The 18,987-nt window shown below is 59.6% G+C and overlaps 4 protein-coding genes across 4 annotated transcripts; all 4 read right to left on the bottom strand.

The window, feature by feature from the left end:
* Positions 1-1,153: 1,153 nt before the first annotated feature.
* LBRM_19_1040 (conserved hypothetical protein) lies at positions 1,154-2,311 on the bottom strand (the record flags this gene model as incomplete). Its single annotated transcript, XM_001564150.1, has 1 exon — positions 1,154-2,311. One exon carries the CDS (start codon positions 2,309-2,311, stop codon positions 1,154-1,156), a length of 1,158 nt encoding a protein of 385 aa, XP_001564200.1.
* Positions 2,312-3,984: 1,673 nt separating this feature from the next.
* On the bottom strand, positions 3,985-4,890 carry LBRM_19_1030 (conserved hypothetical protein; the record flags this gene model as incomplete). The annotated part of the gene is made up of 1 exon (XM_001564149.2): positions 3,985-4,890. The coding sequence occupies one exon, from the start codon at positions 4,888-4,890 to the stop codon at positions 3,985-3,987; it is 906 nt and encodes a 301-aa protein (XP_001564199.1).
* A 1,793-nt stretch (positions 4,891-6,683) lies between these two features.
* Positions 6,684-7,652, bottom strand: LBRM_19_1020 (glycosomal malate dehydrogenase; the record flags this gene model as incomplete). Its single annotated transcript, XM_001564148.1, has 1 exon — positions 6,684-7,652. The coding sequence occupies one exon, from the start codon at positions 7,650-7,652 to the stop codon at positions 6,684-6,686; it is 969 nt and encodes a 322-aa protein (XP_001564198.1).
* Positions 7,653-9,590: 1,938 nt separating this feature from the next.
* Positions 9,591-16,511, bottom strand: LBRM_19_1010 (putative kinesin; the record flags this gene model as incomplete). The annotated part of the gene is made up of 1 exon (XM_001564147.2): positions 9,591-16,511. The coding sequence occupies one exon, from the start codon at positions 16,509-16,511 to the stop codon at positions 9,591-9,593; it is 6,921 nt and encodes a 2,306-aa protein (XP_001564197.2).
* Positions 16,512-18,987: the final 2,476 nt, after the last annotated feature.

The following is an 18,987-nucleotide window of genomic DNA, read 5'->3' as shown; positions in this document are numbered from 1 at the left end:
CAACGCACAGCAGCATCGAGTGCGCCCTCTCGTCCTTGTTCCAGCATGCCGCATGAAACTCTGATGGGCACTTTATTGTCTCCACCTACTTGACGAATGCTACGACGGTGGCGTGCCCCCGCCCCCCACCTCCCCGCACGCACACGGCCGTCGCGCTTAGGCCCTCGGCAGCACCCGTACAAAAAAAAAAGCAGTAACACTTTGGCGTTCGGCTGGTTGGCGGCCTTCTAAACTGCGGGCTTCAGGGTCAGTCGCACATCGTCGCTTTGGGCATTGTGAATTTCCCCGAAGGAAAGTCGCGGCACACCCTCGTCGCTGTGGTGCTTCATCGTTGTCAACAGTCGCGACTACTGCTTCTTCCTCCTCCTACCCCCCTGAGGAGGTGGCCGCAGCAGCCCCGCTACTGACGCTGTATTTGTCGACCGTTAGGCCTTCTGTGGCATCGGGGAGGCAGCTGCAGAGCGCGGAGGACTGTGCAAGCGAGTTGTGAATTCGAGCAAAGGCTCAAAAGGTAAAAGTGGTTGAGAAAGCACGCTGATCACCGAACTGTGACCGTTGCGGACCGCGGGCACCTAAGATGGATGGGGTGCACGTAAGCTGCTGCATCTGCCGGTGCAGAGAGAGGGGACAGCGGAGAAAGGGGTTCGCAAAAATGCACCCACCAAGCCGTCTCGGAGAGCAGGGGGGGGGGCGGGGGAGGGTGCTCGAGAGTCGTCTTGGTGGGTGTTTCGGAAAGACGGGTGTGGCAAGCACCCACCATCCAGCTAGAGAGTCACGCTGAGAGTCCTGGCACCAGTGAGGTCTGACAAAAGACGCGGCTCCCTTAACATCTCTCCCACCATCTCCGGCATCACGCCTCTTCGCCCCATTATCACAGCTTGCCTTTGCGCTCGATCATTTCCCTTTTGCTTCGGTCTCTTCTGCCGTGGTTGACTCTTGCACTTGTTTTGTGTGGGCACGTGTGTGTGTGGTGTACGCTGCGTCAACACACTGCCTCGCTACACAGATTTCTTTTTGTTGTCCCGACATAGCCCACCTGTCAGGCTTCTGTGCATGAGGGGGTGGGGAGGATAAGAGGACACGGCACATCGTTGTCACAACATCGAGCAAGTTGTTCACGTGAAAAAGTGCTCGCTGTGGCACTCGGCCACCACTACTGAAAGGGCGGCAGCGGCTTCTGGTCGAGCTGGCGCGCCTCCTCGTCTCGGTCGCGCTCAAACCCGCGCGAGTCGAGCCCTTTCTTCGCCATGAGGTCAGCGCTCTCCTCGCGCAGCCGCTTGAAGATCGCCTCGGCTTTGTTCTGGAGCACCTCATCGTCGGGGTTTAGCGCGTACTCGTCCAGCACCGACTGCAGCTGCTTCCGATTCTTCGAGTTCCACGAGGCCAGCGGGATTTGCCCACTCCCGCGCTCCAGCGGCTTCGCTTGCGTCGGACTGGGGCTCCAGGCAATCGTGTGGAACACCTCGAAGGTGGCGGGAATGAGGCCGTTCTGCCTGTACATTGTGTCATACACAGCGCAGGCGCAGAGCAAGACATCGCGCTTCATGGGCTGACGCATGTAATGGCATGCGCTCTCCCCCATCACTGCCAGGTGCTCCATCAAGTGGAACGGGGTCTCATACAGCAGCAGATGCCGGTCCAAATCGATCGTAGGAATGCTAAAGCCTGCCTGCAGTACAAGCGTCGACAGACCGGCTCCGTCGATCATGGGAGAGACGTGCGGCGTGACGCCACCGAGAGCCTCTGTCTGTGCCATGGAGAAGCACCCTCGCAGTTCGTAGAGGGTGTTGCCGCCGAACATAGCGTTCAGGAAGAAGCCGTCGCGCTTGAGTACCTTTCGAATGTTTACCATGGCTGTCTCCAGGTCATTCACCCAGTGCATCGAGAGGCACGACACAACCATGTCTACCGACTTGTCCGGAATGCCGAACGGCGCGGGCTGCTCCTCGTCGCAAGAGATTTGTACAAACTCAACTTCTGGCGGGAGGATATCCTTGATTTCTTCGTAGTTGCGGTTAAGCCTCTCCTCGGAGATGTCCGTCTGTATGTACTGCTTGAGGCCGTGAAGCTCCTTGCGCTCAATCATGTGCCGCAGGTACCATCCAGTGTGCGCCCCCACTTCTAGCACAACTGGCGTGTCGCGCTTCACAAAGGCGCGCCGGTCCAGCATCTGCTCTGCGCAGAGCTTGTGAAGATCACACGCTGGGGACGAGACGAAGCTGCGCTGCAGACCCTTCACCTTGCGGTCGAACATTTTGATGTTGAGGCCGCGTGCCGGAGTGGCGCGGGTCAACACAAGGGGAGAGGGCATAGGCTAAGCAAAACAGTGAGGGGGAAGGTGTGTGTGGAGGGAGAACAACTGATCTGCGCGGACGAGACGTCACCGGAAGCGAGCAGGGATATAGGGTGATGCCGTAGACCCCAAGAACTGAGAAAACACGAGCATAGATACCTCTCCCCCTACTGTACGCAGACGCCAAGTCCAGTGTACATACACACCCACAGTTTCTGACCTTGCCTCCTTTCCCTTTCCTTCCCGAAGAAAGAGCCAGTCACACCGAAAGAGAAGCACGCCCTCTCCCAAGGCGGCTGCTCAGGGGATGAGTTGTTCCTGCAAAGGGAAGGAAAGAGGGATGCAGAGATGAGAAACCCTCAGAGCGACAGCCAGAAATGCGTGATACAGAGACAGGAGGACATCCATCAAGTGGGAACGGCAGAACTGTACGGATGTTGTGTTCACGCGTTAGCGAAGGGGCGGGAGGGTACGCAGAAGAGAGTAAGGGAGAGTTGACAAAGTGATGGAAGCACCCCGGGCCTGCCAGCACGGGGAATGCAGTCCAAGCCGGAGCGATGCTGCGTTTCCCCCTTTTATGGCGCAGAACAGCCATTGCCGCACTACGCCGCCGTGTGTAACGCAAGTTTCTTCAGTCCACTTCCTCATAGATGTGGTAAGAGGTGTGCAAGACGCAACGCCACCGTCCGTTAGCCGAGGAGCACGTCGTTGACAGAGAAGCTACGTAGCGCACTAGTCTCACGAAGCGGGGGCGGGAAGCAAACAAGCGAGGGACACCACTTAAACAAAGCGAATGTGTCTTCTGGAAGTGTTTTCTCGCGTAGACTCCCATTTGCTTTTCGCTGCTGTTCCGACTGTTCGTTGTTGGTGTGTTGGTTGGTTGGCTTGTTGTATTGTAATGGATGTGGGGACATCGCATCTGCTTCTGCTTTGGCCTCCGTCCACCTCTCTGAAGCTTCCTCACACCCGTGTGGCGTGACAGCCGCGCCATTCGTTGCCACACACACACACACACACACACATATATATATATATATATCCAGGCATGCAAGCAACTGACACGGTGACCGTCTCTAACGACGCATGCGTAGAGGCCAAGATGAGGGAGCGGGGAAAAGTAGGTCTAGGAGAAGAGAGAGGATATGTACGCGCGCGCGTGTGTGTGGATGACTGCCACGCATACAGTCTGAAAAAGCCAAGAAGAATCGTAATACAAGTACATACAGACGCTCCCCCCACACACAGGCCCAACCGCAAACACTGATGCCCCCCCCCCAATACGCAGCGCAAACCTCTGAGGGTAAGCCTTTCAGCATTACAGAGCGCAGGGGGCATAGGCCGAGAGAGGGAAGAGGGCGGGGTAAGAAGGGGCAATGGAGGCACGCATACCGTCGCATCCCATGCGAACACGCGAGGCACACCCCTTACCGAGTCACGGGAAGAAGAAAAGGTGCACAGAGAGTCTCCCTGTTCCGGAGGGCAACCATCCAAGCGACGTGTTCCTTAACAAGAGCAGGAGCCCAAAGCATCTCGGCCTCCTCTGCGACGACAGTAAGGGGTAAGTAAGATTTGCACCGGCTACGTGCGTGATGACCTCAATGTTCACTAGGTCTCCTTCCTTGAAGATGCACTGCAGCATGCCATTGCTCTCTCCTAGAGCGTTCTTCTTCGAGCCGCTAGCTCTACATACCTCAGCGTCGAATACTCGTAGAACGCGGAGAGAGTTGCTTGCGGCTCGCCAACAGCTGTCCTGCACGCACCATGTGCTCTTCCAAGTCCGTCCACCCGGCCTCGTACTGACGGAAGGCGTCTAACAACTTGTGGTACTTGTTATCTGCGTCACTCGATAGCGCCGCAAGCGCAGTGCGGGCTCGTTCATCTAGCGCGGAAATTTCTGCACGAAGGGCGGCTTGATTGGTGTCCTGCCGCGACAGCTCCGCGTCCACCGCTCGCGCGCTCTCCTCAACGCTGCGGAAATTCTCATCCGTGCGGTCGCTGAGCTCGTCCAGCATTTGACGCAGCCGCTCTACCCCGCTCTCGCGCTCAATGCGCTGCTGTACCTCTCGGATAGCCTCGCGCACCTGCTGCTCTAAGTGCTGGCGGTCCTTCTCAAGATCGCCGAGCGCCTTGCCGATGCTTTTACGGTGGGACTCCAGCTGGTGGGCAACTTTTTCCATGTCCCCGCCTAGCGCGTTCACCGAGTCACGGAGGCTAGAAGCGGCCCGGCTTGCGTCATCTGCGAGCCGGCCAGCTTGATTGGCATCTCGTCCGGCGGCATTCGCGACGTCTTTTGTATCCTGCATGTCTCTCGCTAGCCCGTCCACGGCCCTCTCCACGTCAGCGATGCGCGATCGGACGTGGTGCAGCTGCGCAGGACCACCGAGCTCGCCAATCACAGATTCTAGCTGCTTCTGGTGGTCGCGAATCTCTCGTACGTCGTCGACAATATCGCCGAGACGGTTGTTGAGCCGGTTCTGGGCGTCCATCAGCTGCTGCTGCTGACGAGCAAGACTGACCAGGACGTTGTTCAGGTGTGCGCCGTCCATCTGATACCCAATCAGCGGACGGCTCTGAATGAAGTCGATGACATCCTCCATGACCACAACGGTGGCAACGCCTCGTCGACACCCGCGGATCGCCCTCTTTGGTTCGCTGCCTAGCGTAGCTAAACTACCGCGTTCATCGTCGCATATGGTGCGCGCCCACCCGTGCGTGCGGGTATCAAAGGTGTGGGTGTTGGGCGGCATTGAGCGACGGAGCACCGTAATAAAGACCAGGGAAGAGACGGCGGTAACCCTCGTAGATGCGGTACAGCTATGCAGCACGTGGGAGGAGAGAGACATGGGCGCCTGCGGAGCTCAGCCGCTGTCGCTTCTAGCGGTCTTTTCACCGTGCGACAGCCTGGCAGACCACCCAGAGACCCTACAGATAGGGAAGGGGAGAAAACATTGAGGAAGAAGAGGAGAGAGGTGCCACCACGCGGAACTTCTATACTGCGAGTGCGCTAACCTCCCCTGGCCTCCCTTTCTCATTCCCTTCCCGCTTCACTCCACTCATCCTTATCCCCTACCATTCACGAAGGGGCCACTATGAGTTACAACGTCCGATCTCAAAGGACGCGTGCATGAGTGTTTTTGTTTTCGCTGCTCTTCTTCTTTGTTTCGGTTGTTGTTACTTCAGGAGATCATGAGCGCACAGAGCTCAGCGCACATGTATAAAATAGGAAAAGCAAGCGTAGCAGCCACCCTGAGCTGGTCTTCACACGTGCACCCGTCCACGCTGATACGTAGTCCCGCACAGGGGTGGCGCCGTGAGGGGTGGAAGCCACACCTCGACCCGTTTGCGTGGTGGTGCCTTACTGAGGGCTTCCTCTGTGCATGCGCATAGCAGCAGGTGTCCATGCCCGACCCTTCATGTCTTCATTTTTCCTCTCTACGCATTCTCTGAGAGCATGTTGAAGAGATGGTGCACGCTTATATGCACCACGCACGAGGCAACGGAGACCCAGATGAAAGTAGATTTGTGTGCTCTTGCATCGCATTCGTTAGCGGCGGAGCGTCTGGATGTCTTAGCGTGTGTGTATGTGTGCCACTTTCCTGAGGATGGAGAGGTGCGCCCATTTGCTTAAAAAGGGGCTCCCCGCGCATTGTGTCCTTTAAAAACGTCGAGGCACGTACACACGCACACATCAGAATGAAGAGAAGTTAGGCCTCTCTCTCTCTCTCTCACACACACACACATACACACATACCTGTGGGAGAGAGGAGGTGCTTTTTTTTTTTTTTTGATGGGGGTGGGGTGGGGAAGTACGACAGTAGAACACAGGCAGACACGACAGGGCAGAGAGCGGCACACGGAGGCAGGCCAAACCGCAGAAGAGCGAGCAGAAAGCGCGCGGCGCAATATGGTGGCCGAGTCGTTTCCTATGCAGCGTGTGCCGGTGTGCGTAGGCGGTCCTTTTCTCTTCCCTCCCTTGTTCAAATGGAGAAAAAAACAAAATGAGCAAACAAACAAACAAACAACATTTTGAGCGGCACACACGCGACTCCTCCCGCTGCCTGTGCTGGACGAAAAAGCAAAAAAAAAAAAGCAAACGCAATGAGCCGGTCCCAGGGCTGGTGACCGGGTATACATGCAGGCATGTGTGTACGTGTATGTGCATATATATATGTGTGTGTACCCGACGTTTACCCCCCTCCCCTCCCCTGCGCTCCCTCCCTCAGCCAGTTGCACACTGCATGTCAACGCGCAGGAAAAAAAACGTTCCACTCACCGACGTGTAGACGACGGAGAGGGGAGGGGATGGCAAGGGGCGTCTTGCAGCATCCGTTAGCGTGAAGCGAAACACGATAGTGCACCCCACTCCTCTTTAGAGAAAGAGCACCGCACCTTAAAGCTTCGACCGCGCGAACTCTTTGCCCTTCTCGATATTACTCTTGATCTCCGGCAGCGCCTCCTTCAGTATCTTTTCCTCCGTCGGGTGCAACGGACCAATCGGCAGGCGCTTCTCGATTCCGTGACGGCCAAGGATCACTGGGATCGCAAGGAACGGTAACTCATGCTGCCCGTCCGTGTCCACGTACGCGTACACCAGTGGGTTACCAGCGCCGGTCAGGCCCTCCACAACCTTCAGTGTGAACCGCGCGCCCGCCTCCGCCATCGACAGCGTCGCAGACCCGCGCCCAGCCTTCGCCTTCACTACCTCTGTCCCCGCAACCTGCACGCGCTTCACCATCTTATCCAACACCTCCTGCGCCGGCAGGGGCCCCAGCAGCTGATGGAAGAGCGGCACAATCGTGGTGTCGCTGTGCCCACCAACAACCGGCACCTGGTTTACTGCTAACGGCTTGCGCGCCTCGTTGATGAAGCGTGTCGCGCGCAGTCCATCCAGCAGCGACACACCCAGCAGCCGGTTCCTGTCGTACACGCCAAGGCTCTTCAGCGCCTCTGCCGCGATTGCAGCCGTGCTGTTCACGGGGTTCGTTACAATGCAAAACACCGCCCTCGGGCTCGACGACGCGCACGTCAACACGAGGTCCAGCATGATGCCAGCGTTGACCTTGAACAGGTCATCGCGCGTCATGCCCGGTTTGCGTGGCACGCCAGCCACGACCACGAAGACATCAACACCTTTCGCAAGCTCCGCCAGCGCAGGGTCGCGCGGGACACCAACCTTGCCTGTCGCGTACTTGATCTGCACGCCGACATTGTCCACGTGTGACAGGTCCGCCGCGACGCCAGCAGTGCCTACAACATCGAACAGCGATAGCGTGCTTCCGTACGGCAGCTGGCGCATCAGCAGCAGCGACAGCGGCTGCCCAATGCCACCGGCAGCACCAACAACGCACACGTTCACCATTTTGTTAGAAGGCGAGAAGATGGAAAGGAGGGGGAGAGGAGAGAAAACAAGTGAGCGGTGTGTACGAGAGCTACGGGTGTGAGAGGCCTACAGAGACTTGAGAGGTGTGGTGGTGGGGTTTCTGTTTTAGGGGGGAAGTAGGGAGGCCGGACAACTGTTGACTTCACAACGACGAGATGACGCAGCACGGAGCAACGTAGAGGGTCATCTGTTTGCCGTAAGAAGAAGAATAACAACAGGCGAAAAAACCGCGTACGCCAAAGAAAATTGGGAGAGATCGAGAGGGGTGGAGGGGAGAGGAGGGCCCATCGAAGTTAACATTGCTGCACCAGGGTGCGGCGGTGGGGTGGGGACTCAGTGGAGAGAGAGAGAGACGACTCTCAACATACACCTGGGCAACAAACATGACCACGCGCGCGTTACAGGTGGGCCCCTTTCAGAGTCGGGATACGTATGTGTGCTTGGCGTGGTGTTCAGGAGCACGCTGCAATGCATGAGCGACAGGGAGGGGTGCGGGAGGGAGAGAGAGAGAGAGGCAAGCAGCGAAACGGCATCACTGCTGTTCATTGCCCATTAACGCTTTTCCTTCTAAAGAGGGAAGGCGATCCTCTGTCTGTGTGTGTGTGCGCGGGGGGGGGGGGAGGAGAAGAGGGGTCTGGGCAGCAGAGTGCTCCCGTGTGTGTGTGTGTGTGTGTGTGTGTGTGCTTTTCACAGCCTCATAAGCGGGAAAACGTGCGACAGCACTAAAAACACGCAACAGCAGCAGCAGCAGCAAAAAGGCTCCACAGGCCAGCCCCAACCAAGCGCCACAAATGTGCACCAGGCCAGCGGCAGACAGCGCCCGGAGTGCGGAGGAAGTCAATCAGGGAGGGAAAGAACCGAAGGGGGAAGAATGAGCGAGGGGAGGGGTCGGTGGCCACCGCTCACCCCACTGACCAAAGGAACTGTTCATATGAGGCGAGGTAGATGCAAGGCTCTCGCTCGTGTGCACACGGCGCCAAACATGACGCTTCTTTTCCCCAAGGTGCAAACTCTCTTTCACAGAGAACGTGAGTTCTACCTAGCTTTACCTCTGACTTGTCTCACAGGCCCATCGCGTCGTGCGAAGCGGCCGTAGACGCGCGGTACAGTAATGCGCCGACTCAGTCACCTGAGCACCGCGTCTGCCTCAAACTTTACCAGCCACCCGCCTCGCAGGTCGACTTGCGGCCGCTCCCACTATGCTCGTCGCCACACGGTGCGTCCCCCTCGGTGCGGCTCAGGCTCCCCACGCTGACACTCGGTCCATCACATGGGCGTCACAGACGTGCTCGCTGTCGCAGGTCGCTCTGACGCAGCGCCATCCGGGACCTGGCCGCCGACATCAGCAACCATACATCGCTCTGACCTCCCTACGTCGTGTGTGCCTGACCCTGTCGCCTCCAGAGGTGGTCCGGCATTAGCAGGGAGAGGGGGGGCTGCCTGGCTCCCTCACATGGAGTGGGGGTGCTGGGGCCTAGATGCCACGCACTGAGGTGCCGCCACGCCGTCAGGAGGCAGTACGTCAGGGAAGAACAGTAAGACCCCGTCGAAAAGATCGCAGCACATTGGAGCAAGGATAAGCCCCACAGTCGCGGATCGGTGCAGGCGAGGTGCGTACGAGTTGCCTACCAGGTCTTTTCCCTTTCTCTTGGCCACTTCTTGAGCCCCTCGGTTACTTCCCTCTTTTCACTTCAGGTACTCTGCAGCGCCCCCCTCCCCTTCAATCCACCGTACGCCGCAGAGCAACGCAAAGAAAAGTGTGTGTGTGTGTGGGGTGGGGAGGGGGACAATGGCCAACGGCGGGGAAAGAACGAAACAAAATCTCTTCAGCCCCATGGGAAGGCGCACGCGGTCTACTGGAGTGGGTGGGGCGCAGAGGACACGAGAGGGTGTGGAAAAGGCCCACGCCGCTCTCGCTCACTTCTGTCCCAGCACGATGTTCGTGGCGCGGATGCCCAGTCGTGCGTGCAACGTTGGCGCTTCTTCGTTTACACCAGGGTCCTCGATTGCACCCTGCGCGGCGTTACGCGACGCAGACGGCGCCCCAGAGCTGGCGACCATCGCCACCGACCCCGCTGAGTTAGTCTTCCCGAAGAAGAGCGACGGCGACATGATCGAGGAGTGGAGGTGTGCGCTCGTGCTGTAGAGGTTGCCATTGGCGCTGCGCCGAAGCGGTGTCGTAGCTCTACTGCGATTGTTCCCAGAGAAGGGACGCGTCAGCGTTTGTGGAAGGTCGTTGGCGTCGTCCATACCTGTGCCGCTCGCATATGGTGCAGTGGAAACCGGCAGCGCCGCCGTGGTGTTGCGACGCGAGAAGAAAGAGCTGAACATGGTGCCGAAGCCGCCGCCACTGCCGACCGGAACAGCAGAGCTACCAGGGGCCGAAAAGGAGGTGTTCGAAGAAACGATGCCTGTCCCGCTGCCGGCGACAGTGAGTCCAGTTGAGCTGGCGGCAGCACCAATGGCGCTGTCGCGTTCCACAACTTCAGCTTCGCACTGGTCCAGACTGGCGCCAAACTCCAGGTCTTCGCGCAGCTGCTTAAGCTTCTTCTCCTGCTTCTCAATGACGCTGCGCAGCGCCTCCTCTGTTTCCTGTGCCTTGTGCACCACCATCTCGCGCTCGTGCTCCATTGCGCGGAACTTTTCCTCCAGCTCCGTGACGGTATCCACCTGCTGCGCCACAAGCGCCTCCTCGTACTGTTTGATGAGGGCGTCCCGCACCTTCTCTGTCTCTGCGCACTGCGAGCGCAGCGCAGATACCTCTGCACGCAGCTGGTCCACTGACGCGCTGGCCTCAGCAAGAGCAGCTCCCTGTGCCTCAAGCTCTTCGCGGCGTTGCTGCGCTATTTTCTCCACAGCTGCAAGGTGCGCGCGGGTGGTCTCCACCGTCTCGATGGCCTTGGCGAGCTCCGTCGACAACACCGTCCTCTCCGCGACGAGCTGGGCAAGGGACTTCTTCGTCTGCTCCAAGGTCACCTCCAGCCCCGCGGCGACTGCTGCGCTAGCGGCCTGCTGCGCCGCGGTGTCTGCCAAGCTCTGGCGGAGTTCAGCGTTCGCCTGCTTCTCTACCTCCATCTCCTTGTCGACATAGTTTTGGGTCTCCACCATCTGCCGCACCTGAAGGCGCGCGTCTTGGAGGTCTGTCTGCAGCTGTTGTGTGAGGGCCCGCTGCGCAGCAAGCTCCATCTGCACCGCCTCCACTTCTGCTGCTTTAGCCGCTGTGAGGGTAGCAAGCTTCTGTTGATGCTTTGCTTCCATGGGGCGACGGAGCGCATCAAACACCATGATGTGCGCGGCGGCCGCCTCGGCTTTTTCTATCACCTTTCGCCTCCTTGCCTCCTCTGAGCTGAACAGCTGCCTCTGGGTCTCCCGTAGCTTCTCCGCGATGGCCGTGACCTCCTCGGCCTTGACGCGTTTCTGCTCCGCAATGATGCTGTTGAGCTGTTCAACCGCAGCCATATGCGCGGCGGCCGCCGCTGCACTAGCCTGGTGAACGCTATGCAGCTCCGCTTGCAGCGCAGAGAACACCTTGGCGTGCTCGCTGGACTGCTGCTCACGTTGCATCGCTTCTGCCGCGCGTAACGCCTCCACCTCTCCCAGTCGAATCCGCACCTCGCTCAGAGTGGCTTGCAGGCTCTCTTCCGTGGCCGTGTGCGCCTTCACTGCTGCGTCCACTTCAGCGCGTCGCTGCGCATCTGCTTCCCGGCGAAGGGACTCCTTCTCGGCGTTGCTCGATGCGGCTTGCTGTTGCCACTTTGTCTCCCACTCGCGCAGCTCCTTCGCGTGCGCCGCCGCCGTGTCGGCCGCCTCCGCCTGCTGTCGCTGCAAATCATGCCTTGCAGCCTGAATTGCGCTATCGTGTGCTGCGGACTGCTCCATGAAGCGCTGCGCTTGCGCCTTTTGTGCCACCTCCGACGTGGCCAGCGCTGCCTCCAGCGAGGCAATTTGATCAAGGACAGCGGCGAGAGACTTTTCGTGGTCTGCCGACGCCTGCTGGGACTTTGCTCTTTCGCTTTCCAGCGCTGCGGCTGCTTCGGCCAGCTGCGCTGCGGCCGCCCCCTGCTGCTCACGAAGGTACTCTTGCAACTCGGCCACTTGGGCCGAGTGCGCTGCGTCTGCTGTCTCTGCTCTTGCCGCCAAGCAGGAAATCTCCGCCCGCAGTTTGGCCTCCGTTCGTTCCTGTGCTGCCGCCTTTTCGACACTGCGTTGAATATGCGCCGCTCGAGCTTTCTCAGAAGCCTCCAGTTCGGCGCGCGTGCAGTCCAACTCCCGCTGAACGATCTGCTGCGCCGCTGTCGCATCGGCCTGACGTAGCTGCGAACTGTGGCGGGCTTGCTCCAGCTGCTGTTTGAGGCCGCTGATAGTCTCCGAGGCTTCCAGCTGATGCGCCGCAAACTTCTTCTCAGCGTTGAGCAACGCCTCATTGTGCCTGTTCGCCTCAGCTGTCTTGGCTGCCTGTTCTTCTGCCACCTGTCGCCGCAGCTCCGCCAACGCGGCGTCGTGCTCCAAAGCCTGGTCTATGGATCGTTGAATCTGTTGCCGACGTGCCTCTTCTGAATTCTGGAGCTGCGTCCGAATCGTGTCCATCTCCTCCTTCAATGTCCTCAACGTAGACTCTGAGTCCCTCTCCGTGGCAGCCAAGCGAGCTTGCAGTTGCGCTGCCTGAGCGGCAAGAGCATCGGCGTTCTCCTGCGACTTCTGTGTAAGTCGTGCCTGCGTACTCTGCATCTCTCGCAGCTTCTCTTCGTGCATCTTTTCAGCGTTGGAGTGCGCTGTCTGCGTCGACTCGAGCTCAGCGCGAAGGTCGGTCAGGGCTCTCTCCTGCGCCTTTGCCGCGTCGGCAGCACGCTTGCTCTCCGTGTTGTGCGTCTCCTCGGCGACCGTCAGCTTCGTCTGCAGCTCCGCCACTTTTTCGGTGAGGGATGCGCTGATCGCTTCGCACTGCCCCCGCTGCTCTTGCAGCTGCTCCACCAGCCTTGCCGAAAGAGCGGCATGTTCATGCGCTGCGGTCTGCGCCGCTGCTCTCTCCGTCTCTAGGTCACTGCGAAGCAGTTGTACCGCTTTCTCGTGGTCAGCGACCTGTGCCAAGGCGCGTTCAGCGTTGAGTTGAAGGGCCTCAACGGACGCCGTGTGCTCCGCCTGCGCCGCTGTGAGCTGCTCTTCCAGCTCTGAAATTGCCTTGGCAGATGCTCGACGATCCCGGTCGAGCTGGGTGTGAGCTGCTGCGAGCTCCTGCTCAAGGGCAAGAACACGAGAGGCGTATACCTCTTGCTCGATGAGTTTCTGCCGCAGCGCCGCCTGTTCACCTTGATGGACTTCATCGGCAGCAGTGGCCGCCTTCTTGCTTTCCTCCAGCTGCGACTGCAGCATCGCCAAGGCGGCCTCATGCTCCCTTGCCTGCTCAAGCCCTCGCATCACCTGCGCCCTACGAGCTTCTTCAGACTTGTGAAGCCTATCCTCCGCCTGTTGGATCTGTGCCTGCAGCGATGCCACAGCGGTGGCGTGTTCCTCCCTTTCCGCTCTCAGCGCCGCTTCCTCCGCAGCGGCTACGGCGTGCATCTGATCCTTCCACTCCGCTTCCAGACGCTGTAAAGCAGTCTTACTGCGTTCCTGCTCTTGGCATAGCTGTCCTTCGAGATTGGCGAGTTGTCCCTGTAGCTGCTGCTCCTTCTCTGCCTGCAGTGTCGCTGCGCTCTCAAGCTCGGAGATCAGCTCGCGCAATGCGTTAGCCTTCTCTTGCTGCGCAGACGCCTCCACCTGGTGGAGGTGGGACGCCTCTTCCTGCGCGGCGCGTTTCTCCTCTAACTCCAGGCGTATTACCTCGGCGGTGCGTTCGCTCGCTCTGTGAGCCTCCGACAACGCCGCGTGCTTCTCCGCCAGCGCTGTGTGCGCTGCTTGCACTTCTTCGAGGTGAGCGCGATGCTGCTCTGCGGTGCGCTGTAGCTCGGCGAGGTGCGCAGCATACTTGCGCTCCACTGCGGCCACCTTCGCTGCTTCTAGCTGGGAGAGCTGCCAGGCCTGCTCCACGTGCTGCCGTGCCACTGCCTCCTGCTGCTGCACATCGCTGCGCCGCCCCTCTTCGTCGTGAAAAACTGTCTGCGCCACATACGCACACGAGAACAGCGGCCGCTCCCCTAAAGGGTCCGCCAGCGACTGGCGCAGGTCTTTACTGCACCGGCGCTCCTCTTTGAGCGCGCGTTTCATCTCCTGCACCTCCTCCTCCAGCCGTCGTGTTGCCTCGGCATGCTGGTCGCGCAAGAGCTTCTCCACCGCGTACAGTGCGTCCTGCTCCCCCTTCAGTTCGCTCTTCAACCGCTTCACCTCCAGCTGACTCAAGCGAAAAGCGTTGTTGCGCTCCTGCAGCTGCAGCGTGAGGTGCTTCTTGTCTTCCTCAAACTGCGCTCGGAGCCGCTCCGTCTCCATGAGCCACTCCGAGTCGCGGCGCGGCGTGGACACCGGCTGCGCTGCGTTAGTCGGCGTTGTCGTGCTCCCCGCAGTGCCGGGCTTCGCTTTCTTTTTCTTTCCAGCAACCTTGCCGGACTCGTTTGTCTCCACGGTGGGGCTCACCGCTTCCATTCCGGTGGTGGTCAGTGCAGACACATTCGCGGCGGACTTCTCCGAGTCCGGCCGCGGTGACCCGGTGTAGAGGCTCCCCGTGTGCAGCGATTTAGCCTGCACTCGCGTAGTCTGCTGCTGTAGTTGGTGTTGCAACTCACTGATGAGCTTGTCCTTCTCCTGTTTCTCCCTGTCTCGCTTTTTGGCAACTTCTTGCGCTTCTTTGGTGTCACTGAGCAGCTGTCCGTACTTTTTCTCGAGTGCCTTGAGACGCTCCATCGTGGTGTGCAGCTCCTGTTCCGTCTGCAGGTGTAGCAGATTCTCAGCCTCCAAGCGGCGTACATCCCACTTGGCCTTTGCCAGTTCCTTTGCCGTGCCTGCAGCTCCGGCGTTACTGGCTTTGAGCGTTGACGGTACCATCGACAGGGTGCGTCGAGAAGCGCAGATGGCGGCAAGCTCGCTCGACTTCTGCTCCAGCTCGTTGCGCGTTTCGTTTAACTCCTTCTCCAATGCATCGATGCGCTCCTGCAGCGCGTCGACGTCGTCATCGTTGTCCGCAGACTTGCCCTCAGCACTCAATAGCGCCTTCAGCCGCTGAACCTCGGCTGTCAACAGCCTGATCTGCCGCACCTGCGGGTCCTCGTTGACAACCACTTTAGTGACAATCTGCTTGGCTCGGCTCGCGTACCGCAGCGTCTGGCACGACTCGTCGAAGCTCGACGCGTGTGGAGACACTGTCGCCACCATGGTTGTCTTGCTGTTGCCGCCGAGCGAGTCCATGAGCAGCCACGTGAGGACGGAGTCGCGATACGGGCAGAAGACGTTGCGCTTGCCCGATGACTTGTCCGCGAGAGCGTCAATGACACGGCCGAGCACCGTCAGGGACGAATTGATCACGACGCCCTCCTTGAATTGGTCCCCCTCCACGCTGTGCGCTCCCGTCCGCTCTGATCCGGCGAGGTCGACGAGGTTCACCTTGCTTGACACCTTCGCTGAGGAGCTGTCCTTGTCGGAGATGCGTATCTGCACAATGTGCAGCACGAAGATGGCGTGACTGCGACTACTTCGATCATTCATCGTCGTCGTGGCGGTGCGCCGGCGCAGGTTGCCGTGACGCAGGAGCCGCAATACCTCTCCCTCATCACCCACGTGCTTCTTTGTTAAATTCTCTACGTACGGACCGGCAGACTTGCTGTGCCGCACGCGCAGCTCCACGTTGCCGTTGCTGTTGACGCCAGAGGTGCCACTGCCACCGCTGCTGCTGCTCAGGAGATCCATGACTTTCTCTCGGTAGATCTCGTAGTACTCCACCTCGACGCGGAAGGAGTGGCTGCTGTCGTGCTCACGCTTCTGGTGGAGCTCCGCGAACAGATCCCGCACGAGGCGCGGTACAATGCCCTGAAGACCATCCTCGCTCCCCATGTAGAGAGCCTTGCTGTCGTGTTGGCCGCCGTGTCGAGACTGCTGCAGTGCCACATCCGAAGGTGCTGACATGCTGTCATCTAGCGACGATGGCCCATCTCCCGTCACCGACATTGCCTCGCCGTGGCCGCCGGTGCGATGCGTCATGGAGGCAAAGGACTGGAAGCGCGAGTCTGCCGCCTCGTCTGCCTTCACGTCCGGCATCCAGTGCAGTGAGTTGTTGTATGTGGTGGCGGCGCGGCGGAATTTCTTAGTAGGGGCCCCAGTGGCGGCCCTCGACTGTGCAGGCGCACCCATGATAGCTGCACCAAGCGTTCCGGGCGGTCCCATCATCGTGTACGTCTTCCCGCTTCCGGTCTGACCGTACGCGAAGACGCAGCCATTGTAGCCGGCCAGTGCGTTGAGCAGCACTGGGCGGCCGACGTGGCCGTAGACGGCGGCCTGATCGCGTCTGAGGTAGTCCAGCAAAATGGGGTTCATCGCGCCTTCTGCACCGACCCCCTCGAGTGTCGTCATGGAGGCCAGGGCCTTTCCACCGTTCTCCGCGTCGCCCAACAAAAGCCTCTGCGCCTCGTCCGCCTCGGCCCCGGCGGCGCTATTGAAGCAGCGGTCGAAGATATACGTCGTCTTGGGCTGATAGCCTTTACTCGGGTCCAGCGTGGTAATGTGGGACGAGTTCTCGTCGCTGACTGTGACGATCGTCGTTGGCTCGGAGTCGCCTTTGCCGCGCTCGGCCGCGCTGAAGGGGCGCACGCGCACAAACACCTTAGTGGGACTGGATTCATTGCCGTGCGGTAACTTCGGCAGAGCCGGCGACACGGATGGCGTCGTGTTCGTGGAGGAGACGCTTTCGCCGTCCATGTTGCTCCGTGTCGACATCAGTAACACGACGGCTTCACAGAGAGAGGGAGGGGAGAAGGGGGGGGGGGAGAACTGCGCACGTGCGCGTATTCAGCTTTAGATCTAGGTGTTGAGAGAAGAGAGAGACCAGAGGAAACGTGAGCTGAGGGGAGTGAGGAAAAAGGGCGAAGGCCGAGTCGACAGCGAAGGGGAGAGAGCAAAGGAGAAGCAGAAGAAGAGAATCGAGACACTGGCCAGCTACGGCAACGTACACTCAACACGACGCAGGCAGGAGAAAAAAAAGAGAGGGAGAGAGAGAGAGCCCCACGCGTCTGCTGCAGACCCCTCGCGTATCCCTCCGGGTTGATCGGCCCTTTTGTTGTTTGGCTTTGCCCCCTCTAACTACCACTAGCGTGCGTATACCTGTTTTCCTTTCTGTTTCGCTGGCTCTTGTTTGAGTGTGTGGTGGGCATGCCATTGGAGAGACCGACCGATGACATCGCAGAGGCGATGCCAAAGCCAACATGGAGGCAGGGTGTGGGGAAGGACAAGTTGCCCGGTGATACAGCATAGACGGCGACAGAGAAGGGGGAGGGTGGAAGAGGAGAGGTGACACGTGCAAGAGAGGCATTAGAGAAGGCGTTTCTTTTTGTTGTTGTTGCATAGAAAAGTCACACCAACAGCGCCTGTGCGCGGCAAAGTCACCCTCTGGTCAACGACCCTGCTTCATGGTGAACCGTGGGGCATGCAAAACTTCACTGGATGCATCACTGAGCGCAGACCCCAGTGAGGAGGGCGTGCTGGCGCAATGCAGTGCCCCATTGTCACGAAATGCAGAGCGCTTATCACGTGTGTGGATCAGCAACACTGAGATCAGCAGAGTCGCCTTTCAGTGCTTCTGAGCACGTTCGTTTTACTCTGCTTTTGCCGACGAGTTGTTCTTTACCGCGGCCAGCAGGCGCAATCGCATCCACCAATAGAGACGTATGAAAAGTGCGAAGGAGATGTGGGGTTTGTGTGCTCACATGCTCTCCCTGAGCACTTTCAGGGCGTTTTGTTTCCTCTTTCGTTGGCTCCTGCCGAGAACCGTTCGAGTACAAAACGAGAGACAACACTTGAAGCTGAGCTGGGAGAATAAAGAGAGGGCGGAGTTGGTGGTGCGGCGGCGGCGGCGGGTAAAAGAAGAGAGACAGGAGGAGCTCCCCACCCAAAGGTAACACGAAGAGACCGCGTGCGAATCTGCGCAGCATCGAGTCCCATCCCAAGCAGAGACGCAGACCCCCCCCCCCCCACACACACACGCACACACGCATGGGTTTTCTTTTCTATTTCCTTCCTTCGCCGCAGTCACCGTCTCAGCGTGAGGAAGGCTGGGCGGACAGTGGATAGACCGAGGGGAGGAGGGGGAGACTGCCTCGTACGAGGCAGGGACAAAGCAAGATGAAGCGGGATGAGGGAGGAAGGGGGGGAGGGGGGGGGGAAGCGCCAGCAGAAGGGAGGACCATAGGAACAGTAAAAACACGCCTATACAAGCGCCTCACGTCACCCTCACCTGTCGACGCAAGTCCCAGTAGAGCAAAACGTTAAGGAGATCGGTGGCAGAGGTGCGGGCTCAGTAGCGGACATCAAAGAAGCCAGACACACAGAACACACCCACAGCCACAGGTAGCAGCGTCACTCAAGAGAACAATTCACTTCTCCAGCGTGTCCCCCCCCCTCACTACGAGCCAGTCACACCCGAGACGCGCACACCACCACAGCCCATCGATGCCGCGCTGTTGCACTGCGGCTGAACCTCGGGTTGTCTAGGACAATCCGTCCTGCCGTCGGATCGGGCCAGCTTCAGGCCAGGGTCCCGCCTCCCCCCTGGAGACGCTGCACCCTGCCTCTATGCCGTGCCTCGCCCTCAGTCGCTTTAAAGCCGCCGCACCCCATCGCATGGTGCGGCGACTATATACCTCGGAGTCTGGAGGGCTCGACGGTGCGATTCGGGGCGCCCTCGTCCTGCTGCCGGCATCTGCGGCGCATCGGCCCACCCGGTCGGATGGCAGAGGTGCCGCATGCTTCGCGCGCACACGCAAGCGGGGCCGATTCGTATGGACGCCTTCGCGCCACGCTCGTCCACCACTCCTGGCCCTCTCCCCTCTCACCTCTCCATGACACGCGTGTGGATGCGGTGCACCGTGCCAGCGGTGGTGAGCAGTGCGTGTGCATAGTCCTCCCACCTTCGGATCCCGGGGCCTGCATCAGCACGACGTTGCAGCCCTGAGTGGTGGTGGTGGGGGGGGGCTCGCTGTCTGCAGCTTCCGTTGCCGACGATGCTACCCAGGAGGGAGGAGGGGAAGGGTGTGTCTGGATGGCCTGCCCGCATGCGCCACGACACAGGTGGGACGCTGCCACGAGTCTGTGGCGGCAGAGGCCCCTGCATAGGCGTGTGCCAGCGCACAAAGAGACTCTAAGCGTCCCCCCCTGAAGAGAGACGGTGAGTAGCGATGAA

This window comes from Leishmania braziliensis, chromosome 19 (assembly GCF_000002845.2).
Source record: "Leishmania braziliensis MHOM/BR/75/M2904 complete genome, chromosome 19".
NCBI classification, from domain to species: Eukaryota; Euglenozoa; class Kinetoplastea; order Trypanosomatida; family Trypanosomatidae; genus Leishmania; species Leishmania braziliensis.
Note: the sequence above shows the minus strand (reverse complement) of the source record. Positions and strands in the feature narration are given on the sequence as shown.